Source organism: Salvelinus sp. IW2-2015, linkage group LG28 (genome assembly GCF_002910315.2).
Source record: "Salvelinus sp. IW2-2015 linkage group LG28, ASM291031v2, whole genome shotgun sequence".
In the NCBI taxonomy this organism is placed as follows: Eukaryota; Metazoa; Chordata; class Actinopteri; order Salmoniformes; family Salmonidae; genus Salvelinus; species Salvelinus sp. IW2-2015.
This window is the reverse complement of record NC_036868.1, coordinates 19,555,150-19,580,029: the sequence shown is the minus strand read 5'-3', so window position 1 is coordinate 19,580,029 and position 24,880 is coordinate 19,555,150. Positions and strand designations below refer to the sequence as shown.

General features: G+C 39.9%; 1 protein-coding gene across 1 annotated transcript in view; it reads right to left on the bottom strand.

Annotated features, from left to right (window-relative positions):
* Positions 1 to 1,258: 1,258 nt before the first annotated feature.
* LOC111954647 (ankyrin repeat and SOCS box protein 2) overlaps positions 1,259 to 24,880 on the bottom strand; it is a 52,897-nt gene continuing 29,275 nt past the window's right edge. Inside the window, exons 3-9 of the mRNA XM_070435791.1 lie at positions 21,700 to 21,869; positions 20,575 to 20,730; positions 19,827 to 20,072; positions 19,496 to 19,667; positions 5,708 to 6,281; positions 5,315 to 5,474; positions 1,259 to 4,008 (exon numbers count right to left, since the gene is read on the bottom strand). Coding sequence (XP_070291892.1) covers positions 3,851 to 4,008; positions 5,315 to 5,474; positions 5,708 to 6,281; positions 19,496 to 19,667; positions 19,827 to 20,072; positions 20,575 to 20,730; positions 21,700 to 21,869 — 1,636 coding nt within the window. The 3' untranslated portion in view covers positions 1,259 to 3,850. The remainder of the gene's footprint in view (positions 4,009 to 5,314; positions 5,475 to 5,707; positions 6,282 to 19,495; positions 19,668 to 19,826; positions 20,073 to 20,574; positions 20,731 to 21,699; positions 21,870 to 24,880) is intronic.

The window sequence follows — 24,880 nt, the reverse complement described above, 5'->3', positions numbered from 1 at the left end:
AAAAATCGTCTGTACTCGGTTGCAACACTCACTACCGAGTTCCAAACTGCCTCTGGGAGCAAGGTCAGCACAATAACTGTTATTTGGGAGCGTAATGAAATGGGTTTCCATGACCGAGCAGCCGCACACAAGCCTAAGATCACCATGCGCATTGCCAAGCGTCGGCTGGAGTGGTGTAAAGCTTGCCGCCATTGGAATCTGGAGCAGAGGAAACGTGTTCTCTGAAGTGATGAATCATGATTCTCCATCTGGCAGTCTGACGGACGAATCTGGGTTTGGCGGATGTCAGGAGAACGCTACCTCCCCCAATGCATAGTGCTAACTAGTTTGGTGGAGGAGGAATAATGGTCTGGGGCTGTTTTTCATGGTTAAGGCTAGGCCCCTTAGTTTCATTGAAGGGAAATCTTAACGCTACAGCATACAATAACATTCTAGACCATTCTGTGCTTGCAACTTTGTGGCAACAGTTTGGGGAAGGCCCTTTTCTGTTTTAGTATGACAATGACCCCACGCACAAAGCGAGGTCCATACAGAAATGGCTTGTCGAGATTGGTGTGGAAGAACTTGACTGGCCTGCACAGAGCCCTGACCTCAACCCTATTGAACACCTTTGGGATGAATTGGAACGCTGACTGCGAGTCAGGCCTAATTGCCCATCATCAGTGCCTGACCTCACTAATGCTTGTAGCTGAATGGAAGCAAGTCCCTGCAGCAATGTCCTAGCATCTAGTGGAAAGCCTTCCCAGAATAGTGGAGGTTGTTATAGCAGCAAAGGGGGGACCAACTCCATATTAATGCCCATGATTTTGGAATGAGAAATTCAACGACCAGGTGTCCATATACTTTTGTTCTTGTAGTGTCTTTGATACCATACCACCAATTCCGCTCCAGCCATTACCACRAGCCCGTCCTCCCTAATTAAGGTGCCACCAACCTCCTGTGATCTACAGCAGTAGTTCTGTCCAACGCTAGAGAGCAAGAGGGATGAAGGTATAAACACAACTTTATCCATAGAGCAATCCTCAGTGAAGTAATTTGGTACCGTCATGAGGAGTTTGTCTGAAGTGAAGTGCAAGCATGCACACACACACATTCTAATCAACAATCACTATTTATTCAGGAATGCTAGACCCTAAAACTGGAATCGCAAACTATGTAATTATTGCATATCCCAATGAATACAATCAATTAGTATTTTTTTAACTGTTAATTACTGGACTAATGGATTATTTGATGACTAATGCTCAACCCATAGAAATTGATATTCAAATTATGTTWATTTTTTTCCAGACACAAGATTGAATTGTTTCCATGATCGGAAATAAAAGTACATGGAGGTCACCTTCTAGAGAAATATACCCAAATATTAGAAAAAGGTGACCCTTACCTCAGATGTCATACAGAATACTGCAAATACACAAATTGGAATCTATTTACACATATCAAATTAAATATAGTGCTTTGTTCTCATATTCTCAATCTCTCCTGTGAAATTTACTTTCAGGAAATGCTGTAAACCTTAATGTTCAACTGCTATCTTTGGCATAAGTTAAACTGTACAAATTTAATATTTACAAAAACACAACGTATATATACAGTTGAAGTCGAAATTTTACATACACTTAGGTTGGAGTCAATAATTCTTGTTTTTCAACCACTCCACATATTTCTTGTTAACAAACTATAGTTTTGGCAAGTCGGTTAGGACATCTACTTTGTGCATGACACAAGTAATTCACTTAATCAAAATTCCAGTGAGTCAGAGGTTTACATACAATAAATTGACTGTGCCTTTAAACAGCTTGGAAAATKACAGAAAATTATGTCATGGCTTTAGAAGCTTCTGATAGGCTAATTGACATMATTTGAGTCAATTGGAGGTGTACCTGTGGATGTATTTCAAGGCCTTCCTTCAAACTCAGTGCCTCTTTGCTTGACATCATGGGTAAAATCTAAATAAATCAGCCAAGATCTCAGAAAATAAATTGTAGTCCTCCACAAGTCTGGTTCATCCTTGGGAGCAATTTCCAAACGCCTGAAGGTACCACGTTCATCTGTACAAACAATAGTACGCAAGTATAAACACCATGGGACCACGCAGCCGTCATACCGCTCAGGAAGGAGAAGCGTTCTGTCTCCTAGAGATAGAGACTTTGGTGCGAAAAGTGCAAATCAATCCCAGAACAACAGCAAAGGACCTTGTGAAGATGCTGGAGGAAACGGGTACAAAAGTATCTATATCCACAGTAAAACGAGTCCTATATCGACATAACCTGAAAGGCCGCTCAGCAAGGAAGAAGCCATTGCTCCAAAACCACCCCAAAAAAGCCAGACTACGGTTTGCAACTGCACATGGGGACATAGATCGTACTTTTTGGACAAATGTCCTCTGGTCTGATGAAACAAAAATAGAACTGTTTGGCCATAATGACCATCATTATGTTTGGAGGAAAAAGGGGGAGGCTTGCAAGCCAAAAAACATCATCCCAACCGTGAAGCATGGGGGTAGCAGGATCATGTTGTGGGGGTGCTTTGCTGCAGGAGGGACTGGTGCATTTCACAATATAGATGGCATCACGAGGAAGGAAAATTATGTGGATATATTGAAGCAACATCTGAAGACATCAGTCAGGAAGTTAAAGCTTGGTCACAAATGGGTCTTCCAAATGGGCAATGACCCCAATCAAACCTCCAAAGTTGTGGCAAAATGGCTTAAGGAAAACAAAGTCAAGGTATTGGAGTGGCCATCACAAAGCCCTGACCTCAATCCCATAGAACATTTGTGGGCAGAACTGAAAATGCGTGTGCGAGCAAGGAGGCCTACAAACCTGACCCAGTTACATCAGCTCTATCAGGAGGAATGGGCCAAAATTCACCCAACTTATTGTGGGAAGCTTGTGGAAGGCTACCCGAAATGTTTGACCCAAGTTAAACAATTTAAAGGCAATGCTACCATATACTAATTGAGTGTATGTAAACTTCTGACCCACTGGGAATGTGATGAAAGAAATAAAAGCTGAAATAAATCATTCTCTCTACTATTATTCTGATATTTCACATTCTTAAAATAAAGTAGTGATCCTAACTGACCTAAGACAGGGAATTTTTATTAGGATAAAATTTCAGGAATTGTGAAAAACTGAGTTTAAATGTATTTGACTAAGGTGTATGTATACTTCCGACTTCAACTGTACATATAAGGTAGCCTAAAAGAGTAAAATGTTTCCCCAAAAATACTGTGCAATCAAATAGGCAGCTTTCCAAACCTTGACAAAAATCAATTTGTGTATTTCTTTCATATTTATCTTCCATTGAGAAATTGAATAGACTATTCTCAATAACAATATTATGAAGTCTCAACTAAGGTTGAACTTACAAATTCATAAAAGCTTGCCTTACAGGGTCCTATAACGCCCCAAAATTACTGTACACTTAAACATGTAGATTTTCTAAACTTGACAAAAACCCATTTCAATATTTGTTTAAAAATGTTGCTTAAATTGGTCTCACTGAAACAAACAAGTAATGAATATGTTATTACTATAATTAGCATTTTACCATGTACTTGCGAATACCTAGTAATTTAAATAAAAGTAATTACTAGAAAGTACCTACTAATGTCTACAACAGTCAAATAAAATGCTACCAACTTTGGTAAGTCTACCTGTCGGGTGAGCTTATTAAATTACTATATAAGTCTGATCTTAAAGTTTAATTGTGAAATGTAACTGTACTCTACATTACTGCTCAAATATCAGTAAAAATATTCACACCATAAACACTGATTATGTCAATCGATTTTGTGAGGCATTCCCTCTGTCTTCTCTTGTTTTGACTATGATGTCACTCTCTAGAATGCACAAAACTCTTCTTGGTTGCGCTCTTCGTGGTTAAGGTACTTGATTACTCGTGGTGGGAGGGGCAGTTTGTTGATGCACCTCAGTCTGTGGATTCCAACCTGCTGCCGGATCTTCAGCCTACACAGCTGCATCAGTGGACGCGGTGGCGCTGGAAGACAATGGCAACAGATACGGTAATATGTGACGCTTGTACATTATATAAACAGTGTACATATAACATGTGCACAAGTCACTCAAAATAAGTGCCTGTTTGGGCATTGTCGTGTGTGGCTGTGTGTGCACGCGTGCATGACATCCCCCCTCATCACAGAAGTAACCCCAGCAGCTGCTAGACATTAGCTCTGCGATCCAGGTCACAGCACCACTGTAGGCTCTTATTGAACCCTGGTTATCAACCACGCATACAGTACCGCTACACCAAAATTCTACCTTCTGTTGTGTAATAAACTCTTAGAAAAAAGGGTTATTCGGCTGTAGGGGAACCCTTAAGGGTTCTTTGGCTGTAGGAGAACCCTTAGAATAACCCTTTTTGGTTCCAKGTAGAAACCTTTTTGGTTCCAGATACATTTGAAGTCGGAAGTTCACATACACCTTAGCCAAACACATTTAAACTCAGTTTTTCACCATTCCTGACATTTCATCTTCGTAAAAATTCCCTGTCTTAGGTTAGTTAGGATCACCACTTATTTTAAGAATGTGATATGTCAGAATAACAGTAGAAAGTGATTTATTTAGCTTATTTTCTTCATTACATTCCCAGTGGGTCGGAAGTTTACATTCACTCATTAGTATTTGGGAGCATTGCCTTTAAATTGTACACCTCCAATTGATTCAAATGATGTCAATTAGCCTATCGGTAGCTTCTAAAGCCATGACATATTTTCTGTAATTTTCCAAGCTGTTTAAAGGCACAGTCAACTTAGTGTATGTAACTTCTGACCCACTGGAATTGTGATACAGTGAATTATAAGTGAAATAATCTGTCTATAAACAATCGTTGGAAAAATTACTTGTGTCATGCACAAAATAGATGTTCTAACCGACTTGCCAAAACTATAGTTTGTTAACAAGAAATTTGTGGAGTGATTGAAAATGAGTTTTAAGGACTCCAACCTAAGTGTATGTAATCTTCTGACTTCAATTGTATAACCCTTTTAAGTTCCATGTAAAACCCGCTGTAGAAAGGGTTCTACATGGAACCCAAAAGGATTCTACCTGGAACCAAAAATGGTTATTCTAAGGGTTCTCCTGCAGCCGAAGAATCCTTAAAGGTTCTAGATAGCACTTTTCTAAGAGTGTGTGTGTGTGTGTGTGTGTGTGTGTGGTGTGTGTGTGTGTGTGTGTGTGTGTGTGTGTGTGTGTGTGTGTGTGTGTGTGTGTTGTGTGTGTGTGTGTGTGTGTGTGTTGTGTCAGTATGGGTACGTGTGTGTGTGCTTGTTTGCAAGTCTGGGGACACTCCACTGCTTTCTCCTTGATGGCTTCCCAGTCCTCAAAGCTATCTAGGTGTTCAGTAAGTCTGGAGCAGAGTTTCACATGGCCAACATAATCCAGGAGTATGTCTATGATGGGTCCTGCCCAGCGGTTTATTGCCTGAGTTGAGATTATCTCACAGAACTATTGATGGAAACACAAAAAGCGATGGTAGGCTATGGTATATTGTATTTTTAAGTCCCCACAAGAAAGTGTTCCAAATATCTGTGCTAACATGACAGCATGACAGTTACATAGGAGATAACAGTGTAGGTAAACATTGTTACAAAGTACTTACAGCTGTTATACCTGGCTGTGGTATAATTAGTACTACTATGTAGTATAATAACTTTAACTCCCATGTACATTTTGTTTACCTGAACAGCTTTCCCAGTATTCCTGCGTGTATCGTTATTGTAGCGCAAGTCATCCCTCTCAGATGTCTCTTGAATGGGTGGATGTGGACCACTGCCGTAAGAGCAACTAAAACAGGAGTGGGCATCACAGCCATTGTCCATCAAATACTTCAGCATGGACAGGTACTTCATACTGAACATGACAGTGGCCGGGAATGAGGTGGGGTGAGTGGGGACGTAGGCGTTAACGTTGGCCCCGTGCTCCACCAGCAAAGTGACCAATTCGATACTACCCTGCCTCACGGCCACCAGTAGCGTGTTGAAGGTGTCTAGGTTGGGGTTGGCACCGGCTTCTAGAAGCATGGTGGTCGCTTCCACATTGCCGTTGGTGACGGCAAAGTATAGAATTGTGCTGCGATGATCCTCGTACATCTTGGAGCGGTCCTCTGACAGCATGGCATTGACATCATAGCCGGCCTCGATTAGGACCTCCAGGACTTCATCCCTGTTGCACTCGGCGGCAAGATGGAGGGGACTGATGCCACTGCGATTCACTCTGGACTTGCTGGTGGCTTTGATCAGCAACGACACGATACTGAAATAGAAAACCACACAGGGGAAATTAGAGGGTGCCCAGAGTTGAGGATCAAGGGGTAGGGTTGCAAAATTCCCCCAAAACGTCCACGTTTTTCAGAAATCCCAGTTGGAGTATTCCCAGATGGAGAATTCCATCCCTGGTTTTTACCCTCCTGATTGTGGGAATCCTCCAACCGGAATTGTGTGCTCTACAAACTGAATGATTACTGTAGCATTATCATTAGTTGAGAATCCCTTTCTAACTTCTGTTACTTCCAGTTGATGTGCGGACTCCTGGAGGACTGTGCAAGTGAGAGGGAAGTAGATAGAGTTGGAAACATAAACTAGGGGGTAGGGTAGTGTAAAGGATAGAGTCAAGGCGGAGAGCACAAACATTATTTAAAAAAAGATATAACATGTGGCTGCAAGCAGCAATGAACAGGGTTCACTGGATCACAGAAAGGTCAAAAGATCAGTTGAATAACAAAGCAAGCACTCTATCATGTAGAAACTATCTTCCTTTATGTGGAATCAGTGAAAGCATTACTATGTTTATCTCGCAATACCACAAGGATGACGCAAGTTAAGTTTAGTCTAGTGCTGTAGGTTGGTTATATTTCTCAAATTCATTAGAGGCGACTTCACTGAATCTATAGGTACAATACTCCCATATTAGAATGTAGCAACTATTTTTTTCTCAAAACCATTAAAGACTGATGTAATGAGTCTAAATACAAAATCTGGAGTGAATCTGAAGTATGGTTAATGAGGAAAAGATGATTGCAGATGATTTTCAGCATTAGTGTTACATATGCAAATTAGTTGTTAATAGTTTCTTTGTTTTTTGAGACATCAAAAAGTCTGGTTAATCTTAGGGATGTCCTCGATAGCGATGACACGTTTCAAGTTGATAAGCCACTGTGGAGCCATTTTACAGGGGTTTAAATGGACACCTAAAATCWGATTTTTGATTTGTTAATAACTCAGTCATCTTTTTACCAATCCCTTAGATTTTCTCAAACTAAGTTAAGAAATATACCATGGGCATACATTCCAAATTGTTGCATTTGGTCCTAGTGTTCATGACAATAAGAATTTTTAAGTGTTTTTAGCGTATCGTAGCATATCAATTTTAATTTCTGAAACTCTTTACGGACTATTGTGATGAGTCCAAAGACCACATTTGGAGTGAATCTGACTTTTAGTCCACAAGAAGATTTTTTATGATTATTTAAGCACTAGCGTTATATAGGCAACAATTACCGATGCACTATGCAGAAATCACACCAACATTTCCTTTTTGCTCAAATTTGAATAAGTTGCGTAATTTCAGTTCATGTGACAAAAAAGCAAGTATAGTATAGATAATCATTGTATCATCTTTCCGTAACCAAAAATATTGTATTTTCACCTGTGAAGCTRGTGTACAAGAAATGTACTTAATAAGGGGAAGCATAGCAATAGCACACACAGAACAGATCTACTGCTTCATAGACTTGCTTTCAATGAGAATGACAGATCTATAACTCACATTTCTATGTGGATTTGGTCAGGTCTCCCAAAAAGTTACACATTGCTGCTTTAAAGGGATAGTTCAAGTTTACAAAATTACATATTGGTTTCCTTATCTTGTAAGCAGTCTATGGACAAGGTATGAAAGGTATTCGCATTTGTGGCAAAAACCCAAATTGAAATCATGGGACCGATATTAAAACATTTTCGTGCATCATGTACAAATCATCTGAACGTATCGAAAAATGTATTACAATGCTTAACATAGTCACTTATAGATGATTTGGGTGAGCTACCTTAAAATGGTAAAAAAGAAACAGAAATAGCTTCTTAGCAAATAGCAAACTCTCAAGCAAGAATTTTGCTAGTACTGTCTGGGAGTGGTCTGTGTGGGGATGGGGAAACTGAAAAGTAGCAGTAATTGGCATAGAGATTTGGAACTATTTTATTAACTAATTTATCACCAGGCATGCAAAAACTCCATCCTCCCAAAACAGGCTGAAAACAGGCTGAAATTGTTAAGTATTCCTTTTAAAATAATGACGTAATGGTGGAAGACTGTATATAAGCAATTTGCTCACCTTGTTCAAGCCCATGATTACATACAGTGCCTTCGGAAAGTATCCAGACCATTTTACTTTTTACACGTTGTTACGTTACAGCCTTTTTCTAAAATGGATTAAATAAATCCTCAGCAATCTACACACAATACCGCATAAATGACAAAGCAAAAACTGGTTTTAGAAACTTTTGCACATTTATTAAAAATAAAGAACAGAAATACCTTATTTATATAAGTATTCAGCCCCTTTCATATGAGACTCGAAATTTAGCTCAGGTGCTTCCTGTTTCCATTGATCATCCTTGAGATGTTTCTTTCTGTGGTAAACTCAATTGATTGGACATGATTTGGAAAGGCACACATCTGTCTATACAAAGTCCCACAGTTGACAGTGAATGTCAGAGCAAAAACCAAGACATGAGGTTGAAGGAATTGTCTGTAGAGCTCCGAGACTGGATTATGTCGAGGCACAGATCTGGGCAAGGGTACCAAAAAATGTCCTTGARGACAGTGGCCTCCATCATTCTTAAATGGAAGACGTTTGAAACCACCAAGTCTCTTAATAGAGTTGGCCGCCTGGCCAAACTGAGCAATCGGGGGAGAAGGGCCTTGGTTAGGGAGGTGAACAGGAACCCGATGGTCAGTCTGACAGAGATCTAGAGTTCCTCTGTGGAGATGGGAGAACCTTCCAGAAGGACAACCATCTCTGCAGCACTCCACCATTCAGGCCTTTATGGTAGAGTGGCCAGACGGAAGCCTTTCCTCAGTAAAAAGCACGACAGACAGCTTGGAGTTTGCCAAAAGGCACCTAAAGACTCTCAGACCATGACAAACAAGATTCTCTGGTCTGATGAAACCAAGACTGAACTCTTTGGCCTCAAGGCCAAGAGTCACTTCTGGAGGAAACATTGCACCATGCCAATGGTGAAGCATGGTGGTGGGAGCATCATGCTGTGGGGATGTTGTTCAGCGGCAAGGACTGGGAGACTAGTCAGGATCGATGCAAAGATTAACGGAGCAAAGTACAGACAGATTCTTGATGAAAACCTGCTCCAGAGCGCTCAGGACCTCAGACTGGGGCAAAGATTCCCCTTCCAACAGGACAACGACCCGAAGCACACAGCCAAGACAATGCAGGAGTGGCTTCGGGACAAGTCTCTGAATGTCCTTGAGTTGCCCAGTTAGAGACCGGACTTGGAACACGATCGAACGTCTCTGGAGAGACCTGAATATAGCTTGAGAGGATCTGCAGAGAAGAAATGGGAGAAACTTCCCAAATACAGGGGTGCCAAGCTGGAGCGTCATACCCAAGAAGACTTGAGACTGTAATCGCTGCCGAAGGTGCTTCAACGAAGTATTGAGTAAAGGGTCTGAATACTTTTGTAAATGTGATAGCAGTTTTTATTGTTAATAAATGTGCAAAAATGTCTAAAATCCTGTTTTTGCTTTGTCATTATGGGGTATTGTGTGTAGATTGATGAGGGAGAAAAAACGATTTAATCAATTTTAGAATAAGGCTGTAACCTAAGAAAATGTGGAAAATGTCAAGGGGTCTGAATACTTTCCAAAGGCACTGTAGATGGCCATGACATGAGCGGCTCCCACGAAGGGAGTCAATAAATCATCAGTATCACCACAAGGGGAACAGCAACATTACCAGCTATTAAGACTATTTATATTATATATCTTAAATTATTTGATCATTAGCTCTTGCTGAAGCAAGCACACTGTTTTTTAGTGTTTTAGTATTATATAAAACTAGAAAAGTACATTTCCTGAARAAAATGTGGTGTGCTTGCTATCTTGTTTTACAGTATTTATGGTTTTGAAAAGTTTAGAAAATGTTAATGTTATTTTAATGTTTATAGCTTAAAMGGTTAAAGAGCAGTCACATTTAAAATGTCTACCACTGTGCTCTTATTTTTGACATTGAACCAATACATTTTTTGCTAATAATGCTAATTACCACTGTTTATAGTTTATAAAGGTGTTATATAATTTGAAGTTAGGATAGCCTGAACATGTGAAAGTTGGTTTGGTGTCACTAGCTTGAATGATTCAAGAGTTACCGTCGGTTAGTTATTTTATGCTAATTTATGCAAATATATACAGTACCTGTCAAAAGTTTGGACACACGTTCTCAATCAAGGGATTTTCTTTATTTTTACTATTTTCTACATTGTAGAATAATAGTGAAGACATGAAAACGATGAAATAACACATATGGAATCATGTAGTAACCAAAAAAGTGTTAAACAAATATGTTTTATATTTGAGATTCTTCAAAGTAGCCACTTTTTGCCTTGATGACAGCTTTGCACACTCTTGGCATACTCTCAACCAGCTTCACCTGGAATGCTTTTCCAACAGTGTGCTTTTACAAACATTTAAAATGGTTATAGTTCTAGCATGCTAGCAGATACCCATAGTCTTTGCGCCAACTCTAGTTTGCAATTACGCTAGTGCTAGTTAGCAACTTCCTTCAAACTGCAATCAGAGACATTAAAATGGTGTCCACGAGTTCTTCTGACTCTGGGGAAGTAGATAAAGGGCCTCATCGCCAAATTYCCGAAGTATCCTTTTAACGTTGAGTTGGAGTTGATAAATGGTGAAAGAGTTTAGGGGCCTTTGAAATCGAAATGCATTGGGAGCTTATTTAAATATTGTTGTACTTCAAAAAGTATAAATGCTGTCAAAAATATTTTCTCAAGTAATCTAAGTTGGGGAAGTCTGGACATTTGGAAGTTGGTTTTGTCTTAATAGCTTAAATTGTTGAAACTCTAGAGCGGGCGGAAGAAATACAATAAGAAGAAGACAGAGAAATCTAGAGTTGTGCTTTGCCTTCAGCAAGCACACCTAATTACACTGAACAAAAATATAAACGCAACATGTAAAGTGTTGGTCATATGTTTCATGAGCTGAAATAAAAGATCCTAGAAATGTTCCATACGCACAAAAGCTTATTTCTATAAAATGTTGTGCATAAATTTGTTTACATCCCTGTTAGTGAGCATTTCTCCTTTGCCAAGATAATCCATCCAACTGACAGGTGTGGCATATCAAGAAGCTGATTAAACATCATGATCATTATACAGGTGCACCTTGTGCTGGGGACAATAAAAGGCCACTCTAAAATGTGCAGTTTTGTCACACAACACAATGCCACAGATGTCTCAAGTTTTGAGGAAGCGTACAACTAGCATGCTGACTGCGGGACTGTCCACCAGAGCTGTWGCCAGATAATTTAATGTTAATTTCTCTACCACAACCAGCCTCCAATCTCATTTTAGAGAATTTCGCAGTACGTCCACCCGGCCTTATGGTATGGGCAGGCATAAGCTATGGATAACGAACATGATTGCATTTTATTAATGACCATTTGAATACACAGAAATACCGTGATGAGATTGTGAGGCCCATTTTTTTAAGGTGCCTGTGACCAACATATGCATATCTGTATTTCCAGTCATGTGAAATCTATAGATTAGGACCTAATTAATTTATTTCAATTGCCTGATTTCCTCATATGAACTGTAACTCAGTAAAATCTTTGAAATTGTTATGTTGATTTTAAATTTTTGTTAATTTATATATTAATTTACTTCTGCCCAATGCATTCGACAAACATTTAGCATTTTCATGCATTTTTGCACTTGAAGTCTATTCAAAAGAATGGACACCAGCAGTGAAATCACAGCGTTGGACCGAGGTTACCTGAACGTATCCTCCTGAACTTGAATTGCGTCATCAGTAACCAATCAGAATGGTTATCTGTGGCAAGCTCACATAATGTAGAATGATTCATTATATTTCTATAGACAAGATGGCATCTTGCATAGCAACAAACTGAAGTTGTTTGCACTTTTAAAACTATCTTTTGCTAAATATATGGAATGTAACGTCTTTCCATCTTGTTGGTTTGGAAGTTATAATCCATGTGTCAGCGGAAAAATGTGTCCACTTTAGTGAGGCAAAGGTTTGATGGTAAAATTGTTCCCTACAAGCCCCTGATCAAATTTATATCTGATACCCTCTCCAAGAAATGTGCTTTCTATGTTTTCCACACCTTTATATATCTTGTTGTAGTGAGTCTATGCAATCGAATGTTCACAGGCTGATAAAGGAATGTTAAAGGAATAATTAATAAAGGAATAATTATCATTGGGCACATTCTACCTRCAGTATTATTGAAAGAGTTGTGTCAATGTTAGACCAATCCAATTAAAACCAATGGAGCTGTTTGGTGGCCATATTGGAAAATGTGTACAATAGCAAGCCATCAATGTTTAGGCTTTTCCTAGCTTCATGTAAAGTTTGGTGCACTCATTATGATCTAATTACACCAATTATTTTAAACATTTTTGGGACCAGATGGTGAATCGATTTATCAGCTTTGGAGCTGTTTTCCAACATCCAACTCACTCTGTGTGAGCAGGTCTCCTCTGATACTGTAATGCTATAATGCTAAAAGCTTAGATAATTCTGTTGTCATACCACACACATTGAACACATGGGGATGAACATCATGGATATCATGCCACTCAATGGATTGAGTGTGAATGATTACATTTACTGACATTAATGACAAAAAAACACATTAAAAWGCTAACCCAAAGTAAACCTCCATAAACAAAGCAATGGTTACAGAAAACATGAAAATATTAATATACAACAATATTACAGAGGACCAAAAAACATTCCAGAGATAACGTTTAAATAACGCATAAATAAATATTCTACTGAGCAAAGCTTGGGTTAAAGTCACATGTTAAAGGAGCGCTTATCTAACACATCTTCGTTGGCAACTCCAGTCAGACATAGGCACTTACTTAACTGACTTGTCATAATTGTAGAAGTCATAGGTCAGCAGGGTTTTTCTGGAAACAATAAAACAATGTATGATATTAATATATATAATAATAATAATAATAATAATAATAATAATAATAATAAGTGGGCCAGGGGTAAGCAACATAATTATAATAATTTGGCTATCCCTGGTGTAGGCTATTTGTAAAATGGAAATTGAGAATAAACATATAGTGTCTTCAGAAAGTATTTATACCCCTTGACTTATTCCTTTATCGTTACACCCTGAATTCAAAATGGATAAAAAAAACTCACCCAGCTACACACAATACCCCATAATGACAAAGTGAAAACATGTTTTTAGAAATGTTGCAAATTTATTGAAAATAAAGTACAGAAATATCTAATTTACTTCAGTATTCACACACGTTGCTATGACACTCCAAATTGAGCTCAGGTTCATCCAATTTCCTTTGATCATGCTTGAGATTTCACTACAACTTGATAGGAGTCCACCTGTGGTCAATTCAATTGTTTGGATATGATTTAGAAAGAAACACACCTGTCTATATAAGGTCCCACAGTTGACAGTCCAAGGTACTGTCCGTAGATCTCCGAGATATAATTGTGATGAAGCATATATCTTGGGAAGGGTATAAAACAATTTCTAGTGTTGAAAGTTTCCAAGAGCACAGTGGTCTCCATCATTGAGAAATTGAAAAAATATGTAACTACCCAGACTCTGCCTAGAGCTGGCCGTCCGACCAAACTGAGCAGCTGGGCTAGAAGGACCTTGGTCAGGGAGGTGACCGAGAACCTAATGACCACTCTGACGGAACTACAGAGTTCCTTGGCTGAGATAGGAGAACCTGTAGAAGGACAACAGTCTCTACAGCACATCCCCAATCTTTGCTTTATGGGAGAGTGGCCAGATGGATGCCACTCCTGAGAAAAAGGCACATGACAGCAAGCCTGGAGTTTGCACAATGGCACGTGAAAGACAGAGAGCATAGGCAAAATGTAACTATTTGGCCTGAATGCCAAGCGCTATGTCTTGTGAAAACCAGGCACAGCTAATCACCTGTCTAACACCATCCCTACCGTGAAGCATGGTGGTGTCAGCATCATGCTATGGGGAAGTTTTCAGTGGCAGAGACTGAAAAATCCTTGATGAGAACCTGTTTCAGTGCAAATTACCTTCGACTGGGTCAAAGATTTACGTTCCAAYAGGACTGACCCCAAGCATACTGCCAAAGCAATGCTGGAATGGCTTCAGAACAAGAATGTGAAAGTCCTTGAGTGTCCCAACCAAAGCCCAGACTTGAATCCCATTGAAAATCTATGGAAAGACTTGAAGACTGCTGTTTGTAATGTCCCGCTGTTTAGATTGCTTATGTTTATAAGAACTGAGGTCGGGGGCATTCGTATACTTTAGTTTAACTTTACTCAGAAGTATGCTGACATKACATGGTTCACATRGCGTATCACTCCCACTGTCTGGCTACTGTAAAACATGGAACTGGAATCCCAGAGTACGAATACACAGACTGGATTATGGCATAATGTTCACTACGTTACATCCCTCCCATATTTCAAAATATAAATAAACTTAGGTTATCACTACTGGTCAGTATACATTTCACTTGGGATACAACATTMAGGTTAACTATTCAGCGACATGTGGACAAGTGTTCAGATCGTCCTATTCTTCCAACAGCTCGGGGTCAAAGTCAACAGGTATTGACGGTGGGAGCATTTTGAAGAAGGACGAGTTTCTGGTTTCCAGACATCCMGAGCGTGTCACCGTTATCATCGATCCTTTAATTCTCATGACTTTGTGAGGTTTAGGATCGTAGGGAGTCGTGAGTTTTCCTTTGACATGCTGACAGCAAAGTACCGTGTCTCCTCGTTTGAGTGTCGAGGTTTGTGCTCGGTTCTTGTAGTCAGCAGTCTCTTTCATACGTTGCTTTGCATGTCACGTAGCTTGATGTTTGGTGCGAAGTGAGGCATTGTGGGAAGTGTAGTGCAACRTTTTCTTCCAAACATCAGTTCTGCTGGGGTTTGTTGATTAGTTCCATGAGAGGTTGCGCAGTAGTTTCTCAGAAAACTGTCGTGATTTTGTTTCCAAGGCTTTCCTTCAGAGTTTGTGACTGTGACAGATTTCTTGAGTGTTCTCATTAGGCGTTCTGCTTCGGCATTAGCTSTCAGCCAGTAAGGTGTTATCTTTCTATGTTTAAACCCAAGGTAGTGGCTGAAATCTGTGAAGGACTGTCCATTGAAGGGAGGTCCATTGTCCGTTTTTACAATCTCAGGTACTCCAAAGGAGGAGAAAACTTTGTCAATGTTTCGACATAGACAGTGGTTCCATATGATTTCCTGCTGTGGCAGCTTGACATGGAATGCAGTGCTGAATTGCTTTTTCCAYCATGTCATATATGCCTGGAAACCAAACCTCTCTCAGTAGCTGTTTTGTTTTCACAATGCTTAGATGGCCTGTGTGAGCTAGGTTGATTGCTTTGTTATGGAGAAAGGCTGGAAGAACGAGCCGTGTTCCTCTCAGAAGGATGTTTTATTGTGCATTGATTGTTAGTTCATGTCGCATGCGAAAGAGTGCTTTTAATGTTTGGAAATCAACATCTTGTGTGTCATGTAGTGAATCTTGCCAGGTTCCTGTGGACAATAGGCACATCACCTTCTGTAGAGCTGAGTCTTTGTTTCTTATTGCACCTCTTTTAGAATCAGCTTTGGGAACTGTGTTGTCAATGATAAAGTTCACATATTTGTCTGCCATGCAAGAGGTTCTTTGTGGTGTTTCCTCTGCGATGGGATGTCTTGACATATATTCGTCAGGGTTATCTTTACCGGCTTTGTACTTCACAGTGTAGCTGTAGGGTTGTAGTCTCAGTCTCCATGCTCAAGTCATGCTGGGGGTGTGGYTTTTGGGTTGTTGAAGATAACCTCTACTCGTTTAGGGTCTGTGATGACCGTGAAGTGAGCTCCGTAGAGATACAAGTGAAAGTGTTCACATGCCCAGATGATCTCCAGAGCTTCTCACTCGGTTTGTGAGTAGCGCTATTCAATCTCTGAAAGCGCTCCGCTGGCATATGCGATGATCTGGACATTTTTGTCACTTGTAGGGTTATGCTGACTTAGTATGGCACCTAAATCAACTTGGCTGGCGTCAACTAACAGTGTCGACCTCTTGGCTGGGTCAAAGTAGGATGTYGTCGTGTGCTGCATCAGACGTGTTCTTCATTTTTTCATCGCTTTGGTCCCCATGACYAGGTGTGATCTTTTCTTGTGAGCTCACAAAGAGGCTGTGCGGTTGTTGCGAAGTCTGGGATGAACCGTGAGCAGTATTGTATCATACCAAGTAGACTGCAAACKTTCGGGACATTTTGAGGTTCTGGCAGATTCTGTATGGCTTTGATTTTCTTTGGATCAAATGCCCTTCTCTGAGAAAACATAGMCATAAAAATCAAGTGTTGTTTTGCTGTATTCACATTTTTCTTTGTTTAGCGTGAGATTTTTCTCTCTCAATCTCTGAAACACAGCTTTGAGACTTGTGTTGTGTTCATCTTGAGGTCTACCTTAGACTAGTATGTCATCGCTCATGTTTCTCACATTGGGAATTCCTTGCAGCACTTGCTGTATTGCATTTTGAAACACCTTGGCAGCTGAATTTAGGCCAAAGTTCAGTCTGGTGTATCTCCAGCAGCCAGTATGTGTAGTGACGGTTGTGATATATCTTGAGTCTGGATGTAACTTAAGCTGGTRGTATCCAGCATTAAGATCTAGCTTGGAGAACACCACTGCCCCATTCAGATCATGGATGAGATCATCAACCGTTGGTGTGATTTGTCATTCACGTTGTATTGCTGTGTTCAGAAGGCGCATGTCGACACAGACAAACTTTACCAGGGGTCTTGGGTTTGGTCTGGGATACCCATAGTGTTGGCCCGCTGATTTTTTTCAACGATGTCTTGGCTTTGTAGTGTGTAAAGCTCCTGTTGAACTTTTTCTTTCATGTGGAAAGAAATCCTCCTATGTGGTTGTACTGCTGTTTGAAATGTGTCATCAATGTGCAGCTTCACTTGAAAGTCTTTGAGTTTTCCAATGCCTTGGAAGAGGTCCTGGTATTMGTTTGTAAACTGGCTTATGAATGAACCATCAGCTGGTTCACTTGGAGTGGACAGAGAGTTTATTATTTTCAGAAGTCCAAGGTCTGTTGCTGTCTGACAGCGAAGTAGTGAGCCAGAGTCACCTTTGACTGCATAGAAAGTGGTATCCACCATCTTAGTCTTGGAGCAGACTGGTACTGTGTATTTTCCTTTCAGTGGAAGTGGTTCGGAGCCATAAGCAAAGATGTTTGTTTTAGCCTGTTTTAATTCACAGCTGGGCTTTAACTTTCCATATGTGACATCAATGTTAACGCTTTCTCCCGAATCAACAATAACATCCATAGTTGTGTTCAAATTGGTAACTTGGATGTGTGGTTTGGATGGTTTMTGTAGTGTACACACAACATACACATAATCATCATCAGAGCTTGGTGAGGTGTCTTGTTTTTGTGTCTTTTTGTTGTCTTGTGACTGCACTTTATGGACTTTGTTTCGGACACTGTTGGGTTAGTTTGTCAGCAACTGGAGGAGTGGACTCGGTGGTTTGTGATCTACAGCATTTTTTAAAGTGATTCAACTTTCCACATCTTTTCCCACTTGCAGGGCAATTTGTTTGTCCTCCTTCGTTGTGGGAATTTTTCTCCACAGTTATTGCGTATTCTGTTTTGACTTTTGTCGCTTTCATTTTTGTAGCCCTGGCTTTTGTTATATTTTTTATTTTGTACAGCGCACACTGAAAGTTATTTTTGTGATTTTGAATGAGCATTCTCCATGCCTGCAGCTTGTTTATCCGACATCTCTTGTGCGCTGCATGTATCAAGTAGTTGTTGGAGAGCCATTGAACCATCTTTTAGCCCCATCCGGTGGATGCTAATTGCTTCAATCTTGTGTGGTAAGCATCCAAGGTTTCGTTTTCATTTTGTCTCGCTTGTCTGAAAATGTAAGTTCCATATTCTGTGTTGACTTTTGGACAGAAATTTGCATTGAGCTTGGCTACAGCTGTAACATAGTCATCAGCTGCTCCGGTATCTTGCAGTTTGTCAAGTATACCGTACACATCCGACCCTGCATAGTGTAACAGTAATGCCCTTTTCTGTGTGTTATCCGCAATGTCTAATGCAACTAGAAAATTCTTGAATCTGTTGATCCATTTTTTCCACCTCGAGCCGATTGAGTTGGGCTCTAGCTATCGTGGTATTATACCGTAATGTACGATGTTAGCTGAATATTATGTTAGCTAGGCTGTTGTTGCTATCTGTGTTTACTCACATAGGTACGTAGTTTGTCTTGTATATTGCGTTCTTCTCTTGCGCGTTTCACTCGTCGCCAATGGTAACATCCCGCTGTTTAGATTGCTTATGTTTATAAGAACTGAGGTCGGGRGCATTCGTATACTTTAGTTTAACTTTGCTCAGAAGTATGCTGACATTACATGGTTCACATGGCATATCACTCCCACTGTCTGGCTACTGTAAAACATGGAACTGGAATCCCACAGTACGAATACAGACTGGATTATGGCATAATGTKCACTACATTACACTGTTCACCTTCTCTCCCCATGTAATTTAACAGAGTTTGAGAAAATCTGCAAGGGGGGAAATCCCCAAATCCAGATGTACAAAACTGATACCCACGTACCCAAGATGACTCAAAGCTGTAATCTCTGCCAAAGGTTTTTCTACATAGTATTGACTCAGAGGTGTGAATAGTTATGTAAATTAGATATTTCTGTATTTCATTTTCAATAAATATGACAAATTCTAAAAACATGGTTTCGMTTTGTTGTCATGGGGTTTTGCATGTAGATGGGTGAGAGAGAAAAAAACTGTTTAATCAATTTTGAATTCAGGCTTTAACACACAAAATGTGGAATAAGACAAAGGGTATGAATATTTTCCGAAGGCACTGTGCCTCTCATATAATGAGACATACAGCATCAAAAATCATCTATAAGTAACTTCATTGAGCTGATTTGGACTTGAAGTGCGAAAAATGCTAATATCGGTAGCATTGCCTTGGATTTGTGCCACAGCATTTGGAAACAGTGGCCAGGCAAACAAAACATGGAWTGCTGTCATACCTTGTCCACAGACTGCTCACAGGGTAAAGAAACCAATATGTAATTTTGTAATTTGGGCAAACTATCCCTTTAAGTGTACTGTGCGGGGATGTCTGTGCGGGGATGTCTTCCCATATTTCAAGGTTATTTAAGCTAATTGCGCCTACCCATCAGTTCCTCGTTGGGCAGCGATATGTAGTGGCAGAAGTCCTTTCTTGCCCGCTTTGTTGGCATCAGCATTCTGAGAAAGAAGAAGCTTCACAATGTCTTCATGGCCATTCTTAGCCGCCTCATACAGAGCTGTGGCCCCATCGCTGGCCTCGCTGTTGATATCAGCACCTACAACATATATTCAGTGTAACATACAGTAAGAAACGTCAACCAAAGATCCATGGTTAGAGCTCCATAACAGCTCTATGTGGTGTGTGGACTGTCTCAATTCGGTGTAATGTCATTTGGCCTACAGAATTCACCCGYTTTTCGAAGGGAAAATCGTACCGTGTTTAATGAGAAATCGAAGTGTTTCCACGCATCCACTCTGGGCTGCAGTAAACAGGGGCGTGATACCGTACATGTTGGTTGGGCTGAGCTTAGCCCCGGCCTGGACCAACATCTCACATATCTCCACACTGTTGCGGCTCACAGCCTCCTGGAGAGCCGTCCAGCCCTGGATGCAGTGTTTGTTCACCACAGCACCGTGATTCAGAAGCATGGCCACAATCTCAGCATTCTCCCTTTCACAAGCTGTGGAATACGGTCAAAGATTGACAGACAGGGGAGAAATGGAAGATTTCCCAGCCTTTGTTAGTCATGTTAGGCAGTGTTTCCTAAACAAGGGTTTGAGGTTATTCCCAGGGTACAGCTTGCAGGTACTGGGTGAGCGAATCTGTAATGGCAGATTTTGGGTGTAGTTGTATTGGTCTTCCAATCACCTCTCCTTCTCCGGAAGTGTGCACTTGTTCACTAGTACTCCCCACAAATGTAAAAGCATTCGATCGGTGTAGGCATGGTCTGGAGGGATTTTCCACCACCATGTTTCTTATACCAGTGATTTTCTTTCAAATCTGCAGCCCAGCCAACCCAAAGGCTAGTTTTTCAGCCAAGGTTTTCTCACAGTGTTGCTGCCCAACATGTTATTTTACTGTCAGTCAAGTAGTCTATGACTTACTACGCTTAGAATAAAAGGATAATGACAAAGAGGTTGGAAGATATAGGTCTTAGTAGGTCTCTAAGGCAAATGTGTTACCTTTGTAGAGGGGGGTCTCTCTCTCCTTGGTGGCGAGTTCTGGGTCTGCCCCTTTCTCCAGAAGCGCCTTTACACAGGCCACCCTTTCCCTGCCCACCGCCAAGATAAGAGCAGTCTGGCCTTTCAGGTCGCATTTGTTAATCATTCCAGGTTGAGCTTGAAAAGTGGAAAGAAGAACACAGGAGACAAACATGAGACTAGGTTTTACTTTATTTTATACAGTTTTTTTAAATCAGCTATTTAGCTGGCATTTACATGGAAAACTGTAAAATACTTGGTAATTAAATGTTAACCATAAAAGCGCCCACAGGGGTAAATTTAGAATAACATCATTTCGAAACCCTTTTTTTAATGCTTCTGAATGTTTTTTACTTTGTCAACCAACTACTTACAGACAAAAATATATAATTTATCATGAGTTCTGTGTTAATATGGAGGAATGAAAAATTATATTTATTTTGTATACTAGTGAGGGGTGGCACGTTGCGTAATGGTTAGAGCATTGGGCCAGTAACAGAAAGGTTGCTAGTTCAGTATTATTAATGTTGTATGGCTAAGCTGAAAATGTGGGCTCAATAGTAAACTTTGTGGTAAAAGCACCACATTTGGCACAGTTGTACATTTACATTTAAGTCATTTAGCAGACGCTCTTATCCAGAGCGACTTACAAATTGGAAAGCTCATACATATTCATCCTGGTCCCCCCGTGGGGAATGAACCCACAACCCTGGCGTTGCAAGCGCCATGCTCTACCAACTGAGCCACACGGGACCGTGTATGTACCCCTGAAAATGTAAATCTATTTACTTGTATTACAAAAGGTTAATAAATGAAAAGTGTTAATGCTTGACAGACGGTGTTTCTTTGCAATGAATACCAATTTGGGGTAAAAAATGACCCACATTAGTGCTTTTGAGCAAAAAAATATGTTGGCGTTTTTAGGGTTAAAATGGGTGTACTATTTGGTATGGACTACTATTGCGTTCAATTGTAAAAAAAATATATAATAATAATAATTGTCGTGAGCCCAGAAAATGGCCATTGTTAAACCAAAAAGGACAACAATAATCCAATTAATGACTTTGCATCACTATTAACATCTATGGAGTTTTGAATTGCACTTACCCCCAAGAAGAACCCTGACACACTGGTCTTGGCCATAATATGCAGCCTCGTGCAGCGGGATCCATCCATACTTGTCAGGCCGCAGTATGTTATTCCCGGTGTCTTTAGCCATAGCTCGTAACGTAGTCACATCACCATTCAGGATTGCTTTCACAATAGTGTCCTCTTCTCTAATAGGCAAACATACCCACCATCATCCACTTACCCTTTTTCACCTAGTCCACATACAATGCCTTCAGAAAGTATTCATACCCCTTGACTTATTCCACATTTTGTTGTGTTACAGTCTGAATTCAAAATGGATTCACTTTTTTTACCCATCTACACAATACCCCATAATGACAAAGTGAAAACATGTTTTTAGACATTTTTGCTAATTTATAAAAAATGAAATACAGAAATCTAATTTACATAAGTATTCACACCCCTGAGTCAAAACATGCTAGAATCACCATTGGCAGCGATTAAASCTGGGCATTTTTCTGGGTAAGTCTCTAAGAGCTTTGCACACCTGGATTGTGCAATATTTTCACATTATTATTTAAAAAACTCAAGCTCTGTCAAGTTGGTTGTTGAACATTGCTAGACAGCAGGCTGAGGGGAGAACAGCTCATAATAATGGTCAGAATGGAGTAAATGGAATGGCATCAAACACTTGGAAACCATCACATTAAACATCTCCAATCCAAAATTAAATCTAGAATCGGCTTCCTATATCGCAACAAAGAATCCTTCACTCATGCTGCCAAACATACCCTCGTAAAACTGACTATCCTACCGATCCTCGACTTCGGTGATGTCCTTTATAAAATAGCCTTCAACACTCTACTCAACAAACTGGATGCAGTCTATCACAGTGCCATCCATTTTGTCACCAAAGCCCCATACACTACCCACCATTGCGACCTGTACGCTCTCGTTGGTTGGCCCTCGCTTCATACTCGTCGCCAAACCCACTGGCTACAGGTTATCTATAAGTCTTTGCTAGGTAATGCCCCGCCTTATCTCAGCTCACTGGTCACCATAGCAGCACCCACCTGTAGCACGCGCTCCAGCAGGTATTTCTCACTGGTCACCACCAAAGCCAATTCCTCCTTCGGTCGTCTTTCCTTCTAGTTCTCTGCTGCCAATGACTGGAACGAACTGCAAAAATCTCTGAAACTGGAAACACTTATCTCTCTCACTAGCTTTAAGCACCAGCTGTCAGAGCAGCTCACAGATTACTGCACCTGTACATAGCCCATCTATAATTTAGCCCAAACAACTACCTCTTCCCCTACTGTATTTATTTCTTTATTTTGCTCCTTTGCACATTCTTCCACTGCAAATCTACCATTCCAGTGTTTTACCTGCTATATTGTATTTACCTCGCCACCATGGCCTTTTTTTGCCTTTACCTCCCTTATCTCACCTCCTTTGCTCACATTGTATATATACTTATTTTTCTGCTGTATTATTGACTGTATGTTTTGTTTATTCCATGTATAACTCTGTGTTGTTGTATGTGTCGAATTGCTATGCTTTATCTTGGCCAGGTCGCAGTTGCAAATGAGAACTTGTTCTTAACTAGCCTAACTGGTTAAATAAAGGTTAAATAAATAAATAAATAAAAATGTGTTTGATGTATTTGATATCATTCCACTGATTCCGCTCCAGTCATTACCACGAGCCTGTTCCCAATTAAGGTGCCACCAACCTCCTGTGCKAGACAGCCATGTTCAAGTCTTGCGATAGATTGTCAAGCCAATTTAAGTCGAACTGTAATTAGGCAACTCAGGAACATTCAATGTCGTCTGGGTAAGTAACTCCAGTGTATATTTGGCCTTGTGGTTTAGGTTATTGTCGTGCTGAAAGGTGAATTTGTCTCCCAGTGTCTGTTGGAAAGCAGACACAAGCAGGTTTTCCCTCTAGGATTTTGCCTGAGCTTAGCTCTATTACGTTTCTTTTTATCCTAAAAAACTCCCTAGTCCTTGCCRATGACAAGCATACCCATGGTACATGATGCGGCCACCACCATGCTTGAAAATGTGAAGAGTGGTAATCAGTGATGTGTTGTTTTGGATTTGCAAAAAAAAAGCGGTTTGTATTCAGCACAAAATTCCTTTCTTTGCCACATTTTTTGTAGTTTTACTTTAGGGCCTTATTGCAAACAGGATCCATGTTTTGGAATATTTTTTATTCAGTAGAAGCTTCCTTCTTTTCACTCTATCATMTAGRTTAGTATTGTGTATTGACTGAGGATGGATCAACAACATTGCAGTTTTCTCCTATCACAGCCATTAAACTGTAAATGTTTTAAAGTCACCAATCCCTGGTTTACATCCCCTTTGGCAACTGAGTTAGGAAGGACGCTTGTATCTTTGCAGTAACTGAGTATTGATACACCATGCAAATGGCAATTAATAACYTCACCATGCTAAAAGAGATATTCAATGTCTCTTTTTTTTTTATACCCGTCTACCAATAGGTGCCCTTTGTGAGGCATTGGAAAAGCTCCCTGGTCTTAGTGGTTGAATCTGTGTTTGAAATTCAGTGCTCGACTGAGGGACCTTACAGATACTTTAATTGTATATGTTGGGTACAGAGATGAGGTAGTCATAACAAAACAATGTTAAACACTATTATTGCACACATAGTGAGTCCATGCAATGTATTACTTGTTAAGCACCAAGTATGTGTCTTGTTAATCACATTTTTTACAACTTATTTTTACTTGCCATAACAAAATGGTTGAATACTTATTGACTCAAAACATTTCAGCTTTTCATTTTTTATTAATTAGTAAACMTTTCTAAAATCATAATCCCACATTGACATAATGGGGTATTGTGTGTAGTAGGCCAGTTACACAAAATCTCAATTTAAWACATTTTAAATGTATTGGTTAATTTAAAGGGGAATTCCACTACTTTTCAACCTCATATTCATTATCTCCAGCACCATAGTGTCTATATAAAGTATGTGAAAGTAGTGTTGTAGTTTAAATAATAAGATTTAAAAAGTGTCATTTTTTATTAATTATTATCATCATCATTGTTATTATTTTGAACCCACCTCCCACATATGGGGGATTAAACTATATATATATATTTTTTTTATTCTTTATTATTCCAAATATTTAAAGTATTTTTTTTTGCAAGGAGATGTTTTTTTACTACATTATTTGGGGTATTTCTTTCCT